Raw genomic sequence first — 21,244 nt, forward strand, 5'->3', positions numbered from 1 at the left:
TGAACACCATCTATGATCATTATACTGAAGATTTCTGTTTATAATAGAAGATACAACTTCTGACTTTCAGTGGTTCATTAAAAAGTTCCATGAAATAAAAAATCAGTAGCTAATATTTATCTGGTGGTTTTATACTATTTTTCAAGGTTTTAATAGGCATCATTTTAATTTACAATACCTTTACAGTCCTTAGAGGAATGTAAGTCAACTACTGCTAGGCTCCATTTACGTATGAGTAAACAAACAAATTAGGTAACTTGACCAAGTTTATTTGTATCTCTCATACTGTTCAGTTATGTATTATTCTGTTGCTAGGATTTGGTGAAACCTAATTTATGGCCCAAATTCTTCCTTTAAGAGCAACATTAATAACCTCCTAATTTGCTAAAAGTCTTTCTGCAATTCTTTCCCTTCAAAGCATCCTAATCACAGCTGTCAAATAAATACTACAACTTCTTTATTCTGAAGAAGAGGTGAAGAGCTAGAAACTAGAGTGAAAAACCTCCTGGCTTTCACATGCTTTGTAATCCAGGCTATCAAGAGTCCATTACTTTCCTAAAGCCCAAATTCAAGACTCATTTCAGGAGATTATTTTCATTGATCGTCAATGGTTTTCTCTTGTTGGTTTTTTCTCCAAACGAACTGAAAAGTCCTGAAAAACAGAGATGATAACTCTTATTTATTTCCAGGCCCCTTTTGGCTTTTTGTTCCAAAGGGCCACAGAGACCTCGGCAACTGGTGGTCATCCTTTCCAGGGGCAAGTAAGAAGAAGGAATTGGGAGAATTCTTTTTTTCCTTTATTATTTTCTTTGTTATCCTGCTTCCGTTGACAATACCCTCCGTGCCAAACTTGGGTCTCCATAAACAGAAGGACAATAGAAGGTCTTTTTTCCAAAATGAAGTAACTTGGTGTTTCAAACTTGAATTGAGAACATTGGCCTAGTAATTAACCGAACTTGCTTGCATCCTAAATGAGAGATTTTCAGAAAGTGTTTTCATTAAAGATATAAATTGAGGGAGGGATGGAGAAAGATATTTTTATATGTCGGGTATTTTTAGGTGTTTTTCATTTTCAAAAGCCTCCAAGAGTCACATATCAGCAGTTTCAGCTTCCTTCTAGTTCACAGGTTTTCCTAGAACATTTAGATATAGTCTTTTATTTAACTGGATTTAAGAAAATCCTAGGGAAAAGAACATACATCTTCACTATTTTACTAACAATTTAGGGACAATATAATTATAACTATATGAAGACAAGCAAAGGAATTAGCAGACAGGGCATTGGTGGTTCAGTGGTAGAATTCTCGCCTGCCACGCGGGAGGCCCGGGTTCGATTCCCGGCCAATGCAGTTCTTCCTTTTCCCCTGGCTGCGGAGTAAAATATTTTCCCTGAAAAACAACAAACAAAAAATATTTTAAGAGAATTACGCTTCTGGTATCCGGGTGTGGCTGAGAGAAGCAAAGTTAATCCTCCTTTTACAATTTCAACTTTATAAATTGTACCCGTTGGCGTGCATTTGGTTTTCCAATAACCTGGAAAGTCATCTTGTCCGAGCTCAAGGAAACTCCTACCTCAACTGATAGAAGTCTTTCGAAGGTGAATTCTAAGTCGGTAGTATTTGGAGGTGGAGTGTAGCCACGTGTGGACATAGAGTATTCCTACTCTTACAGCCGTAGATATTCACAATCTGTTAGAGCCAAGAAAGTGCCAAAATTTATCCCCTTGAAATATGAATTGAAAAGAGTAAGTATGTATGTTAGCAGAGTGGCGCAGCGGGAGCGTGCTGGGCCCATAACCCAGAGGTCGATGGATCGAAACCATCCTCTGCTAGCCTTCGCATGTTTCTTGATTGAAACTTCATTTTAGTTAGAATAAAGATTACAAGAGACCATCAGATCGAGCTTGTGGGACAGTTCGGGATGTGTAAGAATCCCCTAAGTGGTTTGTTAAAAATACATACTTCTCGTTTTTAACAGAGGTAAATCTTACTCATTACGTCTGGTAACTTGATCTCTCAGATTTGGAGACCACTACACCTCTTAGGGATTGGAATGTGACCTTGGTAAGGTCTTTGGTATCTTGTAAGTCAGACAAGTGTTACAATTTGTAATTACGTCTGTAACCAACATCTCAATCTGCAGATTGCTGAGGTTTTTACCATGATGACAGGCATTCCAGAACTGTTGTCGAAATTAAAGCACGTTTGTAAGAGGAAAGATATTATTCCTCATGGGAATATATCTAGAGAGCTTAGTCAGTTATGTAGTCGTGGCCGAGTGGTTAAGGCGATGGACTTGAAATCCATTGGGGTCTCCCCGCGCAGGTTCGAATCCTGCCGGCTACGGAGCTTTGTTTTCCCTCCACGTAAAAATACCTGCTGTACCAGCTATAGAAACGGTAAAACAACACGGAATATACTGTTTTACTGATTATTATTATCTTTCTCCATAAAATTTGGAAGCAGGTAGTTCTAGTCCTTTAGTATAACTGTATGTACAGAAAGTCTTTGAAAATTACTTTGGTAAACGCTAGGGATTTCTGAGACCATCACAAATATGCTGAAAAAATGCTCAGGCTTTAATTCATTTTCAATTGCTATCTCCCTATCTGAAATTCAGCTCAGGTCTGACTTCCGAACCTCGCCTGCGTCTATTTTTTCGATGTTCTTCCAAGAATTTGGGTATATCCAGTGCATCACTATTCCACTCGTGAGTATTTTGATGTTTGGGAATCAGTATCTCAAACAGAAATTTCCAATATTTCCTCTTTCTGGAGCCCTCTTATCATTCCACTTAGGAGGCCAGATTGTAAAGAGGAAGTACCAGTTAAAGAATTTTCAAAACTGTTTTCTGATTTTGGCTTAATTTCAAAACAACAACAACAACAACAAAACTGTTTTGCTCGCTAAAACTCGAATACATATACACACAGTATATGCAACATAAATAAGAGTAAATATAACAAAAATTCATCTTGTATTAAACTTGCAGTCAATCCATTAGTAAATGCGGATAAGCAAAAAGAAGGAAGAAAAAATACTCAAAAAGGAAAAAGTTTTTTCTTATTCCAGGAATTACCAGTAATTTCCTATCTTATCTTGAACTTCTTTTTTCTTCTTGCGTTTTCTATATTCACACGTGTCCTAAGGGATTTTTAAGTGTTGACACCATATGTAGACAAACGTTGATGGCCCAGGTTAGAAATTCAGTAAAGGCACAGTTTTGATTTTGCAAGGAACGCCGGTACTCAAACCCTCCGGGGACCCTGAGAAAAAATTCCAAGGAAAGTGAGCTCTGCTACGCTTTTCGCATTGCGGAGCACTGAAGGTGAGGCCTTCGCTCATCTAAGACAAATCTTTCCAATGAAGCGCATACGACGCACAGCAGACACGTTCCTAAAAGCGTGGAGCAACTCAATGGCATGGGCCCCATGGTGTAATGGTTAGCACTCTGGACTTTGAATCCAGCGATCCGAGTTCAAATCTCGGTGGGACCTGTTTGTCTTTTAGTGTCTTCCCTCCTCGTCTCTTAAATCACCGTGGTACCTCGAGGAGGCTAGAGACACCTAAGCACTTGCACAAGATACCCCATCCCCGTCAGCAAGGAGACACTGTCCTGCAGAACAGCTTTCCTTACCCTTTCCTCTGGGATTCCACATCTGTCCTCTCTTGCTCCTCCTCCTTCTCTAGGCCACAGAATCTCCTCCGATCCTCGTAATTTAGATTACCCCCTGGGTGACTATTCACGTTTTCCACCCCTGACCTCAGTCCTGGGTTCAAGTTCCATCAGTTTCTAACACGAACTGGGTCCTGAGAAGTTCGTAGTGCCTGTGAACCCTGGTCGTCACGTTTCACTTGGAGCTTCTGCTGATTGGCATACAGCAGATTCTCTATGAATATTTTTTTAAATGAAAACGATAGTCCATAAAACCCTGAATAGAATAACAGACTCTTAATGAATATTCATAAATTTTTCTAAAGTGGTGGCCCCATGGTGTAATGGTTAGCACTCTGGACTTTGAATCCAGCGATCCGAGTTCAAATCTCGGTGGGACCTACTTTCGTTTTTGTGGCCAGCCTATTTCCTCCGTGTTTCCCTCAAATCGATAATGTATACTGGTTTCTGGGCATAACCTTCCCACCCAGGCTTCCTTCTCCAGAGGAGCATCCTTACTTACTCTCTTCTCGGACTCCTGTAAAGTACACTCTTCGGGCCTCTTGGAACACCATTCACTCTCTCGACAACTACTCTTGCCTGGGTTCCAGAACACAGTCAGATCCTAAGTAATTTGTATGCTCAGGGTCTTAACACTTCATGTCTCAGAGGCCCCTCTCGCAAATCTTCTCTTCTCCAAAGCCTCTTCGAAACCTATCAGCCTAATGTAAGAATATATATCTATATAAATTATATATAATTTATATATATGTATGTTATATATAATAACATATATAATATATGTTATATATAACAATATATATAATTTATATGTAATATATATAATTTATATATATTTTTTATATATATATATAAATTGCAGTAGCAAGTAGAAAGTTCCTCATGTAAGGACCCCACGGTTAGCACTCTGGACTCTGAATCCAGCAATTTGAGTCCAAATCTCTTTGGGACCTCAGCAGCATCTTAGCAATTTTCCCCCTATGGTTCTCCTAAATCGTTAGCCAGATGTACATATCTGGCTGTAGGCGCTGCTAGTTACTTCCAAGTCAACAACCAAAGCAACACAGAGCCACTAGCCAAGAGAAGATTTTCTCTGATTACCTTCCTCTGGGATTCTAGCCCTACTTCCCCTTATACCTGATGGCCCTTTTTGCCTTTTGCCCAGAGTTCCTCAGATTCTGCTAAATTAGAGTCCTGGTTCCAATGATTAGGTGTTCATGTTTTACAGTCCCTCTAACTCAGGTCCTTCCTTTCCTGGAGGCTACTTAAAGTGCTCCATCGGCTTCCAAACACTAACACTGTCCTGAGAAAGTTCCTACTACACAGCAGTACCCTTGTTGAGTGCATCTTAGAGCTGTACCCATGAGAGGCTCTGTTCAAACTCCACAAGCTTATGTGTTGCCTATTTTATTTTGAAGATAAACTGACCTGTTAGGAGTACACATCAGTCTTTCGGTAGAGACCTAACTTCAAGGGCCTCATGATGTAATGGTTAGCGCCTGGACCTCAAATCTCAGTGGACTTGTCTCAGTTTTGGTGACCTTGCCCTCACATTTTCCCTAACCAGGAGCACACTCTGATGTATAGACACTCCCTTAGACTTGCATTTCTTCTCTGCCATCAACGTCCAACTCCTTGCTCTTTCCTCTGGATACTGAAAATTTCCCTCTCCCCATCACCCTCACCTCCCCCCTAAAATCTCTCCTCTTCATGTTTTTTGCTTTGCCTGGTGCCGGCCTAAAGTCAATCAGATCCCTATAAGTCAATTACATGCTTGGGTGATTAAGAGTTCATATGTCACAGGCCCCACCTGTGACTTTTTTCTCCTCTGGAACTCAGGCAAATGCTCTGTAGGCTGCAGAACTCTAAACACAGACCTGAAAATATCCAAACCATAGAGTGAGACCCTAGCTATCGTAGTCATCTGAGAGCCTCCACTGCCTCCTTAAAGGAGGCTCTCTCTTAATATTCCTTAGATTGAATCTATGCTGAAACATTTTAAAGATCAACAGACCAGATGCATTAGTATACAAGTCTTAACCTTGAAGGTTTGTTACACCAAGGTCCCATGGTGTGATGGCTAACCCTCTGGTCTCTGAATACAGCAGTCCCAGCTGTCAGTGGGACTCTAAATTCTTTCTGTTGACTCTCTCCACAGTTTGAACATGTATCCTTCAGTGCTCTGTGACAGCAAAACAAGAGCCCCCATGAATGCCTCTGGTTTCTAAAAATTGTTCTAGAAAAAGTTCTGCAAGCTTCCTTCCACCTATTAAGCCCCAGTCATGTCAGTGCCTTAGAACCTCTGTCTTAGCTTCCTATTGCTGCTGTAGCAAATTACCACAAATTTAGTGACTTAAAACAACACAAATTTACTCTCTTACAGTTCTGATGTTCAAAAGATTACAATAAAGTTGTCAGCATGGCTGTGTTCCCTCTGGAGACTTCAGGGAAGAATGTTTCCTCGCTTTTTTTCACCTAGTGGCCTCTTCCTTGTATCGCCTCTTGCTTCTGCAGTCACGTTTCCTACTAATGAATCTGATCCTCCTTTAGGTTCACTTAGATAATCCAGGATAATCTTCCATCGCGAAATCCTCAATTTAATCATATCTGCAAAATCACTTTCACCATGTAAGGCAACATATTTTTAGATTCCACATATAAGTGACATCATATAGTATTTGTCTTTCTCTGTTTGACGTGCCTCTTTTAGCATAATGCCCTCAAGGTCCATGTTGTTGTGAATGGCAGGGGTTTCCTTCTTTCTCATGGCTGAATAATATTCCTTTGTATATATATATATAACCCCATTTTCTTTATCTATTCATCCGTTTACAGACACAATTTCTTTCCATATCTTGGCTATTGTGAAAAATGCTGCAATAAACATGGGAGTGCAGGTATCTTTTTAGTATCCTGTTTTCATTTCTTTTGGATAAATACCTAGAACTGGGATTGCTCGATCATACAGTAGATCTATTTTTAATTTTTTGAGGATCCTTCATGCTATTTTCCTCAGTGGCTGGACCTCAGTCCCTTCTTTATTTTTTCTTCCTTTATCAAAGCAAGAGGGTCATTTATAGGGAGAAAAGACATTGTCTTCATTAATAATAATAATAAAGCAAGCAAAACAATAATATAATTTGGCAAATAGAACACTGCTGAGTAAAGAAATACAATTTTATCGAAAGCCTCCTACGCAAATGACGAGGTGGCCGAGTGGTTAAGGCGATGGACTGCTAATCCATTGTGCTCTGCACGCGTGGGTTCGAATCCCATCCTCGTCGTTCAATTTCCCCGCTATACTGTGGGAGTGTGGTTTTAGTACCTTGTAAGGAAGGCATTTCGCCAGCCAGGGTCGGTAGGTGCTGTGCTAGAGACAAACTGAGGTAACAGGTAACTTTCACTCTCAATAACGTTGCTTTTAGCCCCTTTTATAGAGAGATTAGAGTTTGAGTCACTTCACGTGGATGAGAGAGTTAAGAATCAAACTCTGCTGCCTCCGCTCAGACACAGGTGTGCTCACGTATTCCCCAGCTTCTCCACCGTTGTCAAAAACTGACCTCTGTCCCTCTGACTTCCGTTACGCTTGTTGACCCCCTCCCCACCCAGCCCATCTTCCTGCCTGCGTTCCTAACACTGGTAGCAAATTACAAGCAACTAGGGAGTTTTCTCAAGATGTCCACTTTTCCTCCACCCCTCGGGACAGTTGAATCAGTATCTCCGAGGGTGACGTCCAGGCGTGGCTGCAGGGGCCACAGGTGATTCTGATGGGTTTCTTGGGCTGAGAACCACTGGCCATTCGCCTCTCTTCACTCCCTGCTCCCATCCGCTCCCCAGCTTTGGTTCCCTGTCTCGGCAGTTTTTGTTGATTTTTTTTTTTTTTTTTCCTCTTAAACTCTAGACACGTTTCCAGGTCCAAGGTGCTCCCTCTTTACACCTTATCACTCCCTATCCTCTCAAACTCTTCATCAAACTAGTTTTATCTGACCACTGGTCCCTGTCTTCAGGAGCAGAAGCTGTTCACATGCTCTGCTTTTGCTCTAGTAGTTCCTTCTGCCTGGAGAGTCTCTGCTCCCTTGCTGCAAAATCCTCTTGCAAGACCCATATCAAATGTACCTTTTCCGTGAATCCTCAGATGAAAGCATCACTCTCCTCTTTGTATTTTACGTGAATGAATTTAATCAAAGATCTTTTCCAGGTGTTCCAGCCTCTATTAGTTTCTTCCTTCTTTGATCATCTTCTGCCACTTATATCTTAATTTTAGCACATAATACCATAAAATCTCACCAGTTACCTCTTTTCACCCTATAGTAAACTATAGCAAAGGGCTGAGTGCACGGTGTAGAATAACAAAATTTGAAGGGACCGTAAAGATGATGTCTCTGAAAATTCCCACCCACCCATCACCTGTCTCTATTTTTACAGATGAGAAAACTGAGGTAGAGACCAGACAAATTAATTGTTTTAAAAAAATCATACAACCAACGTTTCCTTACTAAGGTTCATGGGAACCAAGTTCTTTAAGATCAAGTGGTTAAGGTGATAAGATATTTCTAACATGTTCAAATCCAGTGACTGGGATTGTGACTTTTCATACCTGGAAAATCCTTCTGAAGTACACTTGTCATAGATCAGCAGAGCTCCAAAGGCTCCTGAGGACTGAGACCTATGAAGCACAAATTTTGAAGTAAAATCTGTTTTTGAATTTTACCTAACAATATATGGCTTATGTAGTACCTGTGATTCAAAGATAGTTCACAAATTTTAACCCATTCTATCTTGAAAATAAAAACTCAGGAAATGCTGATCCAGATTGGAGGCCAAAGTGGGGTCTTGAGGAATTGGGTGATATGCTTTTTATATTTTTGAATTTTCTCCAAAAAAGAATCAGAGATATTGGATGCCTGAGCAGTCTTATCCCTTTTGTCCCTTCAACCCCATGTTACCTTGTTTGAGAATAAGGTTGTAGGGGTACCACCCTTTTATATCCTTGTCTCTCCAACTTTGCACACTGTAAACATTCAACAGATATTTATAAAATAAACACAGGCATATTGTATATGTGTGTATGTGTATGTGTGTGTGTGTGTGTGTGTGTGTGCGCATGATGGTGACATGGTAGGGACTGAAACTTTGTCCAGGCAGAATATACCTTAGGGTATTTGTCACTCCTGTTAATACACATTAAAGGATAATTTTAAATGTGCTAATCTCTTGTATTGTTTCCAAAATAGGGAGGTAGATCTGGAGCAATTTTGCCTCTGCCCCTCACCTCTTTTAAACCCAAAGGGTATGTTTTTGCCTTAACTACCAAAGAGAGAAGGAAAGGGGAATACGTTAAGTAGAAAAGAGTTAAGCCTCCGTGTGATTTGAACCAACGTTTGAATCTGAAAACACCATATGTTTCACCAGGAAGTCATCAATTGGAAATGAGATTTTCTTCATCCTAAATTATTAATCAATTCAGTTATTTAAGCACGGAAAAATGTTTTTGTATATTTTGCCCAGCTATGTTCTCTGCCTTCCTGTTTGTATACACACTCCGCAAACAGTTCGGCTCTTTCAATGACCTTAGTATTCTGTTCTGTAATTTAGGTTTGAATATAAGCTGTTCTCATCCTTTTGACGGCAGCAAAACCAAAGGAAAACAAGAAAGCTAAGATGGAAAAGATAGGGGAAGAGTGGAAACCAGTGACAGATTCCAGCAGCCGGAACTCAGACTAGAAGAGAACTGTGAAGAGGTTGTGGCCTTGGGCGAAGCCATGGGGAAGGAGAAGCAGCAGGTTTCCCCCCGTGCTACCCACTGCGGGCTCAGTTCGAGAGAGCTCCGTTTACAGATCGGAATTCCCTATTCAAGGACAAGTCGAGCCTGTGAAAATGAAACTCAGGAGCTCAAATCCAAAAGTGGGGAGAGCTTGAGAGTCCCAAATTATTGGAAGGCCTTATTTCGGTTTTGACTTCCAGCCACTCTTTACACTGGTTCTCCCAAGGCTTTTGAGAATAACCTCTTTAAAATAGGGAAGGAAGAAAAGGGTTCGTAAAACACATGATTTCCTACCGCCTACCCATGAGATGGGGCTATCGATTACTAGAGGAGGGCATAAAAGGCGACACTAACCACGAAGGGATTCGAACCCTCAATCTTCTGATCCGAAGTCAGACGCCTTATCCGTTAGGCCACGTGGTCCCCGACCATGCTGTCTTGCTGCGACACTTAGGAAGTAAGTTTTCTGTCCCGTTCTGAGTCGTGAAAGTTACGTAATGACAAAAAGGCAATGGCCCCCACGCCGCCAGCGCTGTCATTGGAAAAATAGAAACTCGAGATTACGGAGGTTATCTAGGGCCAAGGAGTAGGGCCTTGTGAAGGGTAAGAATTGACAATTATTTCGGTCTTGGGTACTCCATGGAGGGAAAAGTCATTGACTGTACGACTCCCGAGCAGAAAAACTGGAGTTTATATTGCATATTGCCTGCATCGAGGGATATTTTTAAATAAGAGAACTCAGAGTTTCTTCCCTATTAATATTCAGTCACGCTCGCAATTTTCAAACTCTAGGTACTTGGGATGTCTGCCTGGACAGCTGTCAGTAAGAAGGCAGTCTTACTACATAAGGCAGCATCTACACGATTGTCTTTCTTGTCACCTGGTATGGATATCTGCAGGCCCTCAGGCATAACAATTTCCCTTTTCCCATGGTTTTCTGGTAGTTTCCCTGATTGTCATAATGTGACATCAAAGCACTTTTCACAGTATACTTCTATCTGTTTGAAAAGATAATGCTTTTTTTTTTTTTTTTTTGGCGTTTCTCAGGGTTTAGGGAGTCCAGTGCCATTACTATTATTTGAGGCTTCCATATATTAAGAAATAAGCACTATGGTAGAATTACAAAAATTTTGCCTGCGACAATTTTTACATTTAATAGATGAATCAACACAAAAACGTGTTACAATAAAATCATTCTATGGTTAAAATATTTATAGAATTTATAATGTTTTGTAGAGGGCTTGGCCCAATGATGTGATATAAAGTTATATTTTGGATGGCTTCTTTTAAGCTTGTCAGTGAATCTTTGTGACCTCATGCACCTCGTTTGAAGATAATGTCAACATTTTTAGTCTACACATTAGGCATTTCCTTAATTTTCTTAAATTCTAGACTCTGGGAGCATTGGCCTTCCTTTCTTATTTGTGGTAGGTCTTGGCTTTTCTTGACTAGTAAATTAGCAGCTTTCTGGAGTACAGAAATGGGCCCTTTCACAGTCTTTCTTCCCTGTCCACGGAAAAACCTGTGGCAAATAGTAGGAGCTCATTAAAAATGTGCTGAATTTCTCATATACATATGTTTTTGAATTTTGAGATTATCTTTAAGGTGGAGATTATTTAACAAAAAGATCCTTCTCTCCTGAAAATATTTGAACATGGACTTGTTTTCCCTCTTTCTCTCTTCCTGGAAGCAGGAAGATGGTGGCTAAACCATCATGGGTAGTGTTGGTGGAAGTGGTAAGAAGTGGTTGAATTCTGGATGTTTTGAAGGATTTTCTGATTGGATTGAGGGTGTGAGAGAAATAGAGAAGTCATACACAGCTCCACGATTTTTTGCTTTAACAACAGTTTCCATTTACTGAGATGGGGACCGCCACAGGAGGAGAGGAAGGAGCATTTTGGGGGTGGTGTGTGTGGGGTTAGGATAAGTTCTGTTTGGACATGTTAAGTTTGAGTTGTGCACTTAACATCCAAGTTTGGAGTGGTCAAATTAGGATTTTATATGTATACATACATAACATTGTGAATATACATATTGAAGTGGATCTGTTGAAGACTCCATCTTTGAGAAGATTATTGGCAAGGAAATCCATCCCAAATAATTTTTGACCATGACTGGTGTGTTGCTTTCCATGACTTTTCCCCTCAAGCAAGAAAGAGCATCCGTGCCATCCCTGAAGATGGAGGACAAGAAAGCCTTCTCTAGTATTTCCTTGTGTATATCTTTTGTGTGTGTGTGTCTGCACTTTTTCCTTTGCTGTAATAAATGCTTAACCTTGGGTAAATGTTGATTCATGTGACTCCTTCCAGAGAATCACCAACTACTGGGTGGTCATAGGGCTACAGGGAAACAACCGTCCTTTTCCCTTGTTTCCATTGCACTTAATGTACAATCTTTTTAAAGAAATACCTGTACTATACATACTTGTACAATACATACGTATTTACTTGTTTAAAAGCATGTCTACACTGTAGGCTACTTAATGCCTTTTCTTAGCGCCTAGCACAGTATCTAACACATAAATATATGAATAGGAATCCTTTCTGAGAGAGAGAAAACGATAAAGCAGTCCACACATATATTTTAAAAATGAGCATAGAGAATAGTTCTGTTAGAGATTGCAAAGCAAGGTAGAGGGTAGAGACACATTTACCAGTAGCCGCCTAAGTGGTTTTCTCAGGTCAAAGTACAATCATGGCCACGCAAACTCTGCACTCTGTCCCAAACTGCTACTTATTTACTCCACAGATTAAAACTCTAGTAGTTGCAAAGAATTTGCGCCGGGATGGCCCAGGAGATTTCTAGTCTATCACCTTAACCACATGGCCACAATTACCTAAAAGTAGTGCTTTCCGAATTATGTTCTACAAGGAAATGTAACTCAAGATCTTGCCTTCCACCCCTGCTCTCAGTTTAATTCAACATTTTCGCAGCTTCATAGGGCAACGAGAACTGTCATGATAAAATAGCACGGTTACTTTGGCAACCAGAAGAAATCACGTAAACGGTTTCACGTTTATTTTCAGGGAGTCATTTTAGCTCCAGAATTAAATAAAAAAAAAAAAAAAGGTAGGGCGCCATTTTTTTTTTTTTTCCTTACTGTGAAACAAAATTAGTTTTTTTAAAACTGCAAAAGGAAAATAGCAGAGGATGGTTTCGATCCATCGACCTCTGGGTTATGGGCCCAGCACGCTTCCGCTGCGCCACTCTGCTCTCTGTTCAAAAACCCTTCCTAATAATACTCTTAACTCTACTCAGAGGCGACTGGGCCTCTAAATTAGAAAACTGTAAGAAGGCGCCTATTTATTTCAATTCCTTGGCTACAAGTTGCCAAGTTTCTGGAATAATGTCGCTACCAGAATCAGAGGAAACGACGAGGAGTAGAAAAGTAAACATTAACAGAGTTAAGCTACTGGGCGCAGAGGTGAGCGGTAGTTAGATAATTAAATGAGAAATACAGGTTTTAATAAACAGGGAAGGAAACGAAAACAAGAGGGAAAGGAACACGGGCGTCCGCGCGGCGGGCGAGAATTCTACCACAGAATCACTAACCAACCATGTATTCGCCTTTGGGAAGAAAATCCTTTTGGTCAGATTTCCCTTGGCTTCGTGATGGAGAGGGTGAAGTCCTGCAGTTTTTAAAGTCCTCCGGAGCGGGGGTTTCGGTTTGAAGGGATTTTGTTGTAGGGAGGAGTAATGCTGGAAGCACCGTAAACTTGGGGGCAAAGCGGGGCTACGCATTCCAGCGAAGGTTGCAGCAGTTCCGGTCGTGTGGGCCAAGGCTCCTGAGCAACCGTTCCAAAGCATCCCAAGCAGCAAAAGATAATTAGTAGAAAAAAAAAGTTAACATTTTTAGTCTGACGCAGCTGTTAAATAGGTCCGAAAAGTCCCACTTAGGGACGGAGGACCTGCTGGAAACTCCTTCGTGAAGGGCACATTCGGCGGGCGGGGAGTAAGTCATCATGACGTCATCGAGAACTGGGCCGCGAGGAGAGGGGCCGGCGGGCTAAATGAAAGTGCGCGCGAGCGCGCTTTCAGTCTTCAATTCGGTCCGATGCCCGCTCATATAAGGGAATTGCCTCGGGGTTTCTGTTGCTGTTTTGAAAGTTGTCAGAGCAGTATTATCATGTCTGGACGAGGCAAAGGTGGTAAGGGACTGGGGAAGGGGGGCGCTAAGCGGCATCGTAAGGTTTTGCGCGACAATATCCAGGGTATCACCAAGCCCGCCATCCGGCGTCTGGCCCGGCGAGGTGGGGTCAAGCGCATATCTGGTCTGATCTACGAAGAGACCCGCGGGGTACTGAAGGTGTTTTTGGAGAACGTGATCCGGGACGCGGTCACTTACACCGAGCACGCTAAACGGAAGACCGTCACCGCCATGGACGTAGTGTACGCCCTCAAACGCCAGGGACGTACTCTCTATGGCTTCGGCGGTTAGGCCGCCCGTTTTCAGCGATTTAACATCTTTTACCACCAAAGGCCCTTTTCAGGGCCGCCCAAATGTTTCGGTGAAAGAGCTAGCACTTTTTGCTCTTTTTGCTTGCTTTTTATAAGGTGTACTTCATTTAATTAGTCAAAAGTTATTTTTCGTGCTTTTAAATTTCTAGTTGCCATTTTAGGAGGGCGGAAGTTAGCTGATCTGTGTATGTTTCTGCTTTGTGGAAGTGGTTTCGGGTATAAGTTTGGGCATTTTAACGTTTCGTGGGGCAGTGAAGAAACTCGCAGAGCAGTCTTCCCTAGAAAGATTCCACTTAAGTTCTGGTGTATTTCAAGTTTGAAATCGTGTATGCATAGTGCTTGAATACTGGAGAGAAGTCGGCTTACACTGCCCGCGATGTAGTGATGCGAGGCTCCCTTATCCCGCCTGTGGTCCGTGCTCAAAATGGCGGCGAGGACGAGGAACAAAGAAAGCCCGCGCCCGTGGCGGAAAGCGGGGCCCGGAACAAAGGCGAATTTACGAGTGGGGCGGGTCGTCCCCTGTGCAGGGGCGCGCTCCTGAGCTCTGCTGGAGTGTGGCCCTGCTTCGGGGCTCTGCAGACTTAAAACCCTTGTACCAGTGCTTTGGGGGTAAAATTAAAATGCATAGACGGGGAGAGCTAGCACGTGTTGCTAGGCATAGAGAACACTATATTCTAACTTTCTGTTAAGAAAATTTTAAAAAGCCGATAGGAAGTATGTTACTTAATGAACAACATAAATGTCACCTAAGCTTGACAGTTAAGTAGACATGACTTAAAAAAAATACTACACAGGCAATATATATTTTACCTCAAATTAAGTACGCACTATTTTTTTATTTTTTAAAAAAGCTCCCATATAATCACTGCCAAACTAAAACCAGATTCCCTAATATCTAATACTGGGTTCACAGTAACAAATCCCAATTATGCCCCAAAATGTCTTAGAGATCTGGTTTGCTTAGGAGGATCCAATCATGCCTTTTCAGTCTCAGGTTTCTCTTTTTTTTTTGTCTCAGGTCTTTTAATCTACAAGTTTTCTCTCCTCCTTGATCTCATTTAGTTTTTTGATATTGATTTGCTGTAGACCTGGCCTATAGGATGTCTTGGTTTGGCTTGTTTCCTGATGGGGTTATTTTCCTTGACTTCTGTACCCTGAATGCCCTACAAGTGATTTTCCCTAGACTTGACTGAAATCACGTTAATTTTCTTGTCAAGGAACAGTTACAGATGATTGTATGTAAATACTATTGTACATCAGAGGCACTTGATGTCGGGGTTATCCAGATTCGATATGATAGATCAATTACTGTTTTAGGGTGATTAGTTTATTTGTAAAAGCAGGTTTTTCCTCCTTGTGGCCTGCAAGTAATTTGTAGGGTGATACTTTGCGAGCTAGAAATCAATGGAGTCATTTGGAATCTCATCTGTTTTAAAGATATGGGCTCTGGCGCTTAAATATGAAGAGGATCAGATGTTATTTGAGCTAAGGCACTGGTTTGAGGAAACAAATTCATATAACGATGTTAATTTAATAAACAGACAAAATTGAGCACATGGCATATACCAGGCACTGTCTGATGCTATGGAATTATAGCAGTGAACAACTGTGAACAAAACAATATATCTATATTCATGGGGCTTATATTTTGTTGGAGGGGGCACAAACAAAACAGGTAAAACAGTATGTAAGATGGTGCTATGAGGACCACTGAAGCTGGGAAAGGCATTAAAGTATGGAGGAAGGAGGTGACATTTTAAATGATATGGTCATAGACGGCTTTACTCATAAGTGATGCTTGAGGGCAAAAAATATTGAGAAAGTGAAGTTCCAAATGGAAGGAAGACCAAGAAGGAAAGCCTGGATGTAGAAAGAAAGTATTGTGGTTGGGCGGAGGGAGGTGAGTAGTTCTTATATTGCCTTCCTTGTAACCCAACACATCTGACTATTAAAAGAGGTACCTCTAATCCTAGTGAGGCATGAGAAGGACCTTGGAAAGTAAGGCACATGTTGCTTGAATTGACCATCAAAGGCAGGGAAGACTTAGTCACAGGCACTAGGTTGTCCTCAACAGTTCAGGGGAAAGAACTGGTTTAAAAGAGGGGCTTGGACTGTTAGAAGTGGTTTGGATTGTTCACACTGCCAGACAAGGAATCCTAATTGGTGTTAAATGCTAGTAGGCTTTCTGGCCTACTGCCTTGTTTATGGCTTCGAGATTCTGAGACTCCAAAGTGGGCAGGACTAAGAGCAGCCTCCCAGTGCTTCAACCAGAGGCTTTTGCCAACGGCTAATATTTTAGAAGACCTTCTCTGTGCAGTCACCACCCTGAGTACTTTACTTGTGCTCTTTTATTGATCACCCCAGCAATGCCACACAGTAGTTGCTAATTATTATTCCCATTTTAGAAGGAAATGCTCACAGAGGGTTTAAGTTAAGATGCCCAAATTTAACATTCAGGACTGTATCATATGCTGCGGGATTCCCCTTAAACCATGCTTATCCATTTCTCAAATATACTTACGTATTTGTTTTCAAGAATACATTATTTTAAAATGTATTTAAAATTAACTTCGGAAAGCAACAAATGAATGCCTTAATTATATGTGGAGTTTAGGGAATTTTCTTCACAAGCACCATTCAAAATATAGCAACTTATTTCATGTTCACAAAAATCACTGTGTAGATGTAGGGAAGACATTTTTTTTCCTTCTTCCCTTCTAGATTCTTTGGCTGGCCTAATAATTGATAGAAGACAGATTGACGGGAAAAAACGAAAGGTAACAACGTGCATCTCCTGCATACATTGCAGAGCCCCAGTAAAACAAAATCTACAAAATGGCTGCGGCTACCACCTTATATACCATCTTCAGCTAAAAACTAAAAACGATGGGGATGGGTAGTCAGTTGTGGGGGGGACCAGGAAAAGCACAGGAAACACGGGTAACGTTATGCAGATTTAAGTTGTCGGCTTTTCCATAGATAACAGATTCGGCCATCCTCCTCTTCCTGGTAAAGTAAGAGACACCCATACAAAAGGGGTATTTCTCTTATAAATGTAAACGTCTCTTACGAAAGAGTAACTTTCCGAAGCTTTCAAAGCTTTTTCTCTTTCTTTGCTGGTCACATATAAATATAATTTTGAAGTCTGGAGTTACAGACTCTTAAGAGATAGTGTGGGTGGCTCTTAAAAGAGCCTTGAGTTATTGGAGAGGGAGCAAGCTTATTTGGAGCTGGTGTACTTGGTAACAGCCTTGGTGCCCTCGGACACGGCATGCTTGGCCAACTCCCCGGGCAACAACAGGCGCACGGCCGTCTGGATCTCCCTCGACGTGATGGTCGAACGCTTGTTATAATGCGCCAGGCGCGACGCCTCGCCCGCGATGCGCTCGAAAATGTCGTTGACAAACGAGTTCATGATGCCCATGGCCTTGGACGAGATGCCGGTGTCCGGGTGGACCTGCTTCAACACTTTGTACACGTAGATAGAGTAGCTCTCCTTGCGACTGCGCTTGCGCTTCTTGCCATCTTTGATGCGCTCGAAAATGTCGTTGACAAATGAATTCATGATACCCATGGCCTTGGAAGAAATACCGGTATCTGGATGAACCTGCTTCAACACCTTGTACACATACACAGAGTAGCTCTCCTTGCGACTGCGCTTGCGCTTCTTGCCGTCTTTTTTCTGGGCCTTGGCCACCGCCTTTTTAGAGCCCTTTTTCGGAGCAGAAGCAGACTTCGCTGGCTCAGGCATCGCAAAGCCAAAAAACCACCAGGTAGCGAACAAGAAACAAATACGACCACGAACAACCAGCCTCAGTATTTGTTTGGTCTGTATGCAAATTAGAGATGGCAGAATTACGATTTGTGATTGGCCTTTTCAGCATCCTACTCGCTGATAGGCTCTTTATTACAAAGTCTCATTGGCTCTTCCCTTAGCTCAACCTTACATAATTTGACCTTTCAATTACAAACTCTCTATGTAAATTAGTAACGTTGTTGTTTTAGAACGAGCTTTTGATTGGCTAAGGTTTGTGTTCGGCCAATCGCACAGGCTGTTTTACCAAACCGCCAGAGAGTATAATAGTCTAGTTTCTTGTATTCTGCGGGTCATTTTCTTTGATTTCTGTTTTGTTTTTAGTTTTTCGTCATGTCTGGCCGGGGGAAACAGGGTGGTAAGGTACGTGCCAAGGCCAAGACCCGCTCCTCGCGGGCCGGGCTCCAGTTCCCCGTGGGCCGTGTGCACCGCCTGCTCCGCAAGGGCAACTACGCCGAGCGGGTCGGGGCTGGCGCTCCGGTGTACCTGGCGGCGGTGCTGGAGTACCTGACGGCCGAGATCTTGGAGCTGGCGGGCAACGCGGCCCGCGACAACAAGAAGACGCGCATCATCCCGCGTCACCTACAGCTGGCCATCCGCAACGACGAGGAGCTCAACAAGCTGCTGGGCAAAGTCACTATCGCTCAGGGCGGCGTCCTGCCCAACATCCAGGCTGTACTGCTGCCCAAGAAGACCGAGAGCCACCACAAGGCCAAGGGCAAGTGAACCTATCCCAATATCAGTGCGTGTCTATAACTTTTTACCCAAAGGCTCTTTTCAGAGCCGTCCACATTTTCACACTTAAAAAAGCTTGTAACTAAACTTGGGCTGGGTCTATGAAACTCACGCGGTTAAAGCCACTGGATAATCGCCACAGTCTATTATCGCAAGTTATCTTCGCTATCTAACGGGACTGATTGGAATGTGGCTCACGGAAACAGGACTTTTACAAAAAAATTGTTAGTACCGTAAGCAAGGGCTTTTAGTAGTGGTGAAGAAGCAGGTTTTGGTAACGTTTTAAAAACCTGGGGTAGTTTGGTTATTTAACGAGAAGGGAAACATTCTATCTTGCGGAAAAGGCAGGTGGGGGGTGGTAGCTTAGAATGTCACAAAGACGTTTGAAACAGCCAAACGAAAGAACGGCTGGCAAATCAGATCAGCGCGGGCTTTTCAAGTTCTGAACTTGTTGCCGAAACTCGGCCTCTGTTCACCCGTGCCGAATACTAAGCGGCGACATAGTTTTGGGTGAAGTAGAAAAGAGTAGCTTTCAGTTTTGGGTGAAGTAGAAAAGAGTAGCTTTCATTGCTTTGCCAGGCAAAGGAGACCACAGCAGACTAGTTCCCTCAAGACTGTGCCCTCCCTTGAGAGAGTAGGAAGGAATCTTATACAGTCTAGGAGTGAAAATTGGGCCGCAGATAAGAATGCAATTTTGCGTTCTTTTTTACTTCAGGAAAATTTCAAAATCAAAGATGGCGTCCGGCGGTCCTGGGACTGGCTCTGGTGGTGCTTGAGGTTATCGCACCGTGATCTCCTTTCTGGAATGAAAATTGTTCAGAGGAAGGGAGTGTTTTCTCGGAGAAGTAAACACCAGGTGCATAGTACAATTCTAACTAAAAAATAATCATTTTCAAAGTGAAATTAAGCAAGAAAGAAAGATCTCTGAGAGACTGGCTGACTGGGCTAAAAGAATAGAGTTCAACATGATGGTGGCTATCTTAACTAATTTCTGCTGGAACAAACTGAAGCAAAATCCCATTTGGCCACCATAGGAAAGTCAATCATTTGTTGTGCACTGTTTGCCGGGCGTCCCCGGCCCGTCGCTTTCCCCGTGGTTTCCCAGTGGAGATAGGAAGTGGCAGCCCAGGGGAATCTAAGTTCAGAAAAAGTAACCACGGAGAAAAAAGAATACAAGTAAATCTGTTCTTAAAGCGTAGTCCTCGGAATTCTAGGCCCCATTACATAGATTTGAATCAGAATTGGCATCGTCCACGATCTGCAAGTGGCTCTTTATAATTTGAGGTGGGCTGAACTAGAACATTAGAAAATTAGTTCCTTTGGGTCGCAGAGTATAACAAAAAGAGGGATTGAAATGTGGAGTATTTCATCCAATCAGAGTCTCTAGTAATTCCCCAATCACTGCGTTGACTCTTCAGCCAATGGTTTTGTTTCGCGGGGCTTTTGAAATAGCGCAAGGCCAATCGGAACGTTTCTGAGTATATATAAAGGGGACCTCTTCCTACTTGTTTGCCAACTTGGTTTCTTTTTCTTTTGTTTTCTTACGATGGCTCGAACTAAGCAAACCGCGCGTAAGTCCACCGGTGGTAAGGCGCCGCGCAAGCAGCTGGCCACCAAGGCGGCCCGCAAGAGCGCGCCGGCCACGGGCGGCGTGAAGAAGCCGCACCGCTACCGGCCCGGCACGGTGGCCCTGCGCGAGATCCGCCGCTACCAGAAGTCCACGGAGCTGCTGATCCGCAAGCTGCCGTTCCAGCGGTTGGTGCGCGAGATAGCGCAGGACTTCAAGACCGACCTACGCTTCCAGAGCTCGGCCGTGATGGCGCTAGGACTTCAAGACCGATCTTCGCTTCCAGAGTTCGGCCGTGATGGCGCTGCAGGAGGCATGCGAGGCCTATTTGGTGGGGCTCTTCGAGGACACCAACCTGTGTGCCATCCACGCCAAGCGCGTCACCATCATGCCCAAGGACATCCAGCTTGCTCGCCGCATTCGCGGGGAGAGGGCGTAAAGCTTCCCCAGCTATCTCAATTCAACTAAAAAGGCTCTTCTAAGAGCCACCCACATTGTCTTTAAAATAGCTGTCATTTAGGCTGTTCTGTTTCTATGAGTTTTGTTTTGGGCTGTTAAGGTGGAGATTTCCTCATGAGTTACTGGGTAATCTTGTTTCTTCGGAGTGTCGTGTAACTTTACAAGTGTCTACGATTTCAGTTAATAAATTCTGGCAGCTTTGTATACCTTCAATTGGTAGGTTATGTGCAAAAGTTGCTCAAAAGTATGAGCTTTGCTGTCTCGTGGAAAGTGTAATATAAACACATGCAGGTGGAGTGGGGGTTTGTAGGTTTGGCAATAGAATAAGCCGTGTTTTAGGTAGTTTGGAAGGGGCAGTAATCGGTGTGATGTGAAGGTCGGGTTATTTGAGTACGTGGATTATGTATGGAAGGTGAGCTGCTTCACCCACAAAAGGTTGAATTTGGGTGGGGGTGGGTGTGGATTTGCTGTTTACCCCTTCTAAAGCTGTGTTCCCACATGTTTGGGCATTGACAATTGAGAACCTAAAGCGTTTGCCGTTACTTTCTAATGTCTCTGAGACCTCAATTTGCTCAGTTCCAATCTGTGCCAAGTTAAAAGTGAAACAGTTTTGGCTTTCCCGTGAAATGTTTGACCTTTTACACAGAGAACAGTGAGGGCGTTGTTTTGCTGATAGTTGACTTCTATAAAAAAAAATTAAGCCTCTCAGTCAGGATTTCTAATAAACTTATTGGTAGCAGAACCCAAGACAGAGAACCCTGCTGGCTTCTAC

The 21,244-nt window shown here is 42.6% G+C and overlaps 3 protein-coding genes, 8 non-coding genes and 1 pseudogene across 12 annotated transcripts in view; 9 read left to right on the top strand and 3 right to left on the bottom strand.

Moving 5' to 3' along the window:
* Positions 1-1,278: 1,278 nt before the first annotated feature.
* Positions 1,279-1,349, top strand: TRNAG-GCC (transfer RNA glycine (anticodon GCC)). Its single transcript has one exon. It is a non-coding gene; the product is annotated as a tRNA-Gly (tRNA).
* A 410-nt stretch (positions 1,350-1,759) lies between these two features.
* Positions 1,760-1,831, top strand: TRNAM-CAU (transfer RNA methionine (anticodon CAU)). Its single transcript has one exon. It is a non-coding gene; the product is annotated as a tRNA-Met (tRNA).
* A 432-nt stretch (positions 1,832-2,263) lies between these two features.
* Positions 2,264-2,345, top strand: TRNAS-UGA (transfer RNA serine (anticodon UGA)). Its single transcript has one exon. It is a non-coding gene; the product is annotated as a tRNA-Ser (tRNA).
* Positions 2,346-3,424: 1,079 nt separating this feature from the next.
* On the top strand, positions 3,425-3,496 carry TRNAQ-UUG (transfer RNA glutamine (anticodon UUG)). The gene has a single exon. It is a non-coding gene; the product is annotated as a tRNA-Gln (tRNA).
* Positions 3,497-3,984: 488 nt separating this feature from the next.
* TRNAQ-UUG (transfer RNA glutamine (anticodon UUG)) lies at positions 3,985-4,056 on the top strand. The gene has a single exon. It is a non-coding gene; the product is annotated as a tRNA-Gln (tRNA).
* A 2,821-nt stretch (positions 4,057-6,877) lies between these two features.
* Positions 6,878-6,959, top strand: TRNAS-GCU (transfer RNA serine (anticodon GCU)). Its single transcript has one exon. It is a non-coding gene; the product is annotated as a tRNA-Ser (tRNA).
* A 2,830-nt stretch (positions 6,960-9,789) lies between these two features.
* On the bottom strand, positions 9,790-9,862 carry TRNAR-UCG (transfer RNA arginine (anticodon UCG)). The gene has a single exon. It is a non-coding gene; the product is annotated as a tRNA-Arg (tRNA).
* Positions 9,863-12,580: 2,718 nt separating this feature from the next.
* TRNAM-CAU (transfer RNA methionine (anticodon CAU)) lies at positions 12,581-12,652 on the bottom strand. The gene has a single exon. It is a non-coding gene; the product is annotated as a tRNA-Met (tRNA).
* A 901-nt stretch (positions 12,653-13,553) lies between these two features.
* LOC102994991 (uncharacterized) overlaps positions 13,554-21,244 on the top strand; it is a 31,021-nt gene continuing 23,330 nt past the window's right edge. Inside the window, 1 exon segment of the mRNA XM_007128578.3 lies at positions 13,554-13,851. Within this exon segment, the coding sequence (XP_007128640.2) occupies positions 13,566-13,851 (286 nt within the window). The 5' untranslated portion in view covers positions 13,554-13,565.
* On the top strand, positions 16,668-19,252 carry LOC102994718 (histone H2A type 1-like). 2 transcript variants are annotated; one of them, XM_007128577.4, is made up of 3 exons: positions 16,668-16,674; positions 18,036-18,429; positions 19,162-19,252. In XM_007128577.4, exons 2-3 carry the CDS (start codon positions 18,045-18,047, stop codon positions 19,236-19,238), a joined length of 462 nt encoding a protein of 153 aa, XP_007128639.2. In that variant the 5' UTR covers positions 16,668-16,674; positions 18,036-18,044; the 3' UTR covers positions 19,239-19,252. The 2 variants fall into 2 exon arrangements, with proteins under 2 accessions (XP_007128639.2, XP_028335224.1); XM_028479423.1 differs by lacking the exon at positions 16,668-16,674 and having other exon boundaries at positions 17,963-18,453; positions 19,162-19,224.
* LOC102986543 (histone H2B type 2-E-like) lies at positions 17,087-17,684 on the bottom strand. The gene is made up of 2 exons (XM_055080109.1): positions 17,595-17,684; positions 17,087-17,414 (listed from the first exon to the last, which is right to left on the bottom strand). The coding sequence occupies exons 1-2, from the start codon at positions 17,646-17,648 to the stop codon at positions 17,118-17,120; spliced, it is 351 nt and encodes a 116-aa protein (XP_054936084.1). The 5' UTR covers positions 17,649-17,684; the 3' UTR covers positions 17,087-17,117.
* On the top strand, positions 19,988-20,695 carry LOC112064324 (histone H3.1-like; annotated as a pseudogene).

Source organism: Physeter macrocephalus, chromosome 18, assembly GCF_002837175.3.
Source record: "Physeter macrocephalus isolate SW-GA chromosome 18, ASM283717v5, whole genome shotgun sequence".
In the NCBI taxonomy this organism is placed as follows: Eukaryota; Metazoa; Chordata; class Mammalia; order Artiodactyla; family Physeteridae; genus Physeter; species Physeter macrocephalus.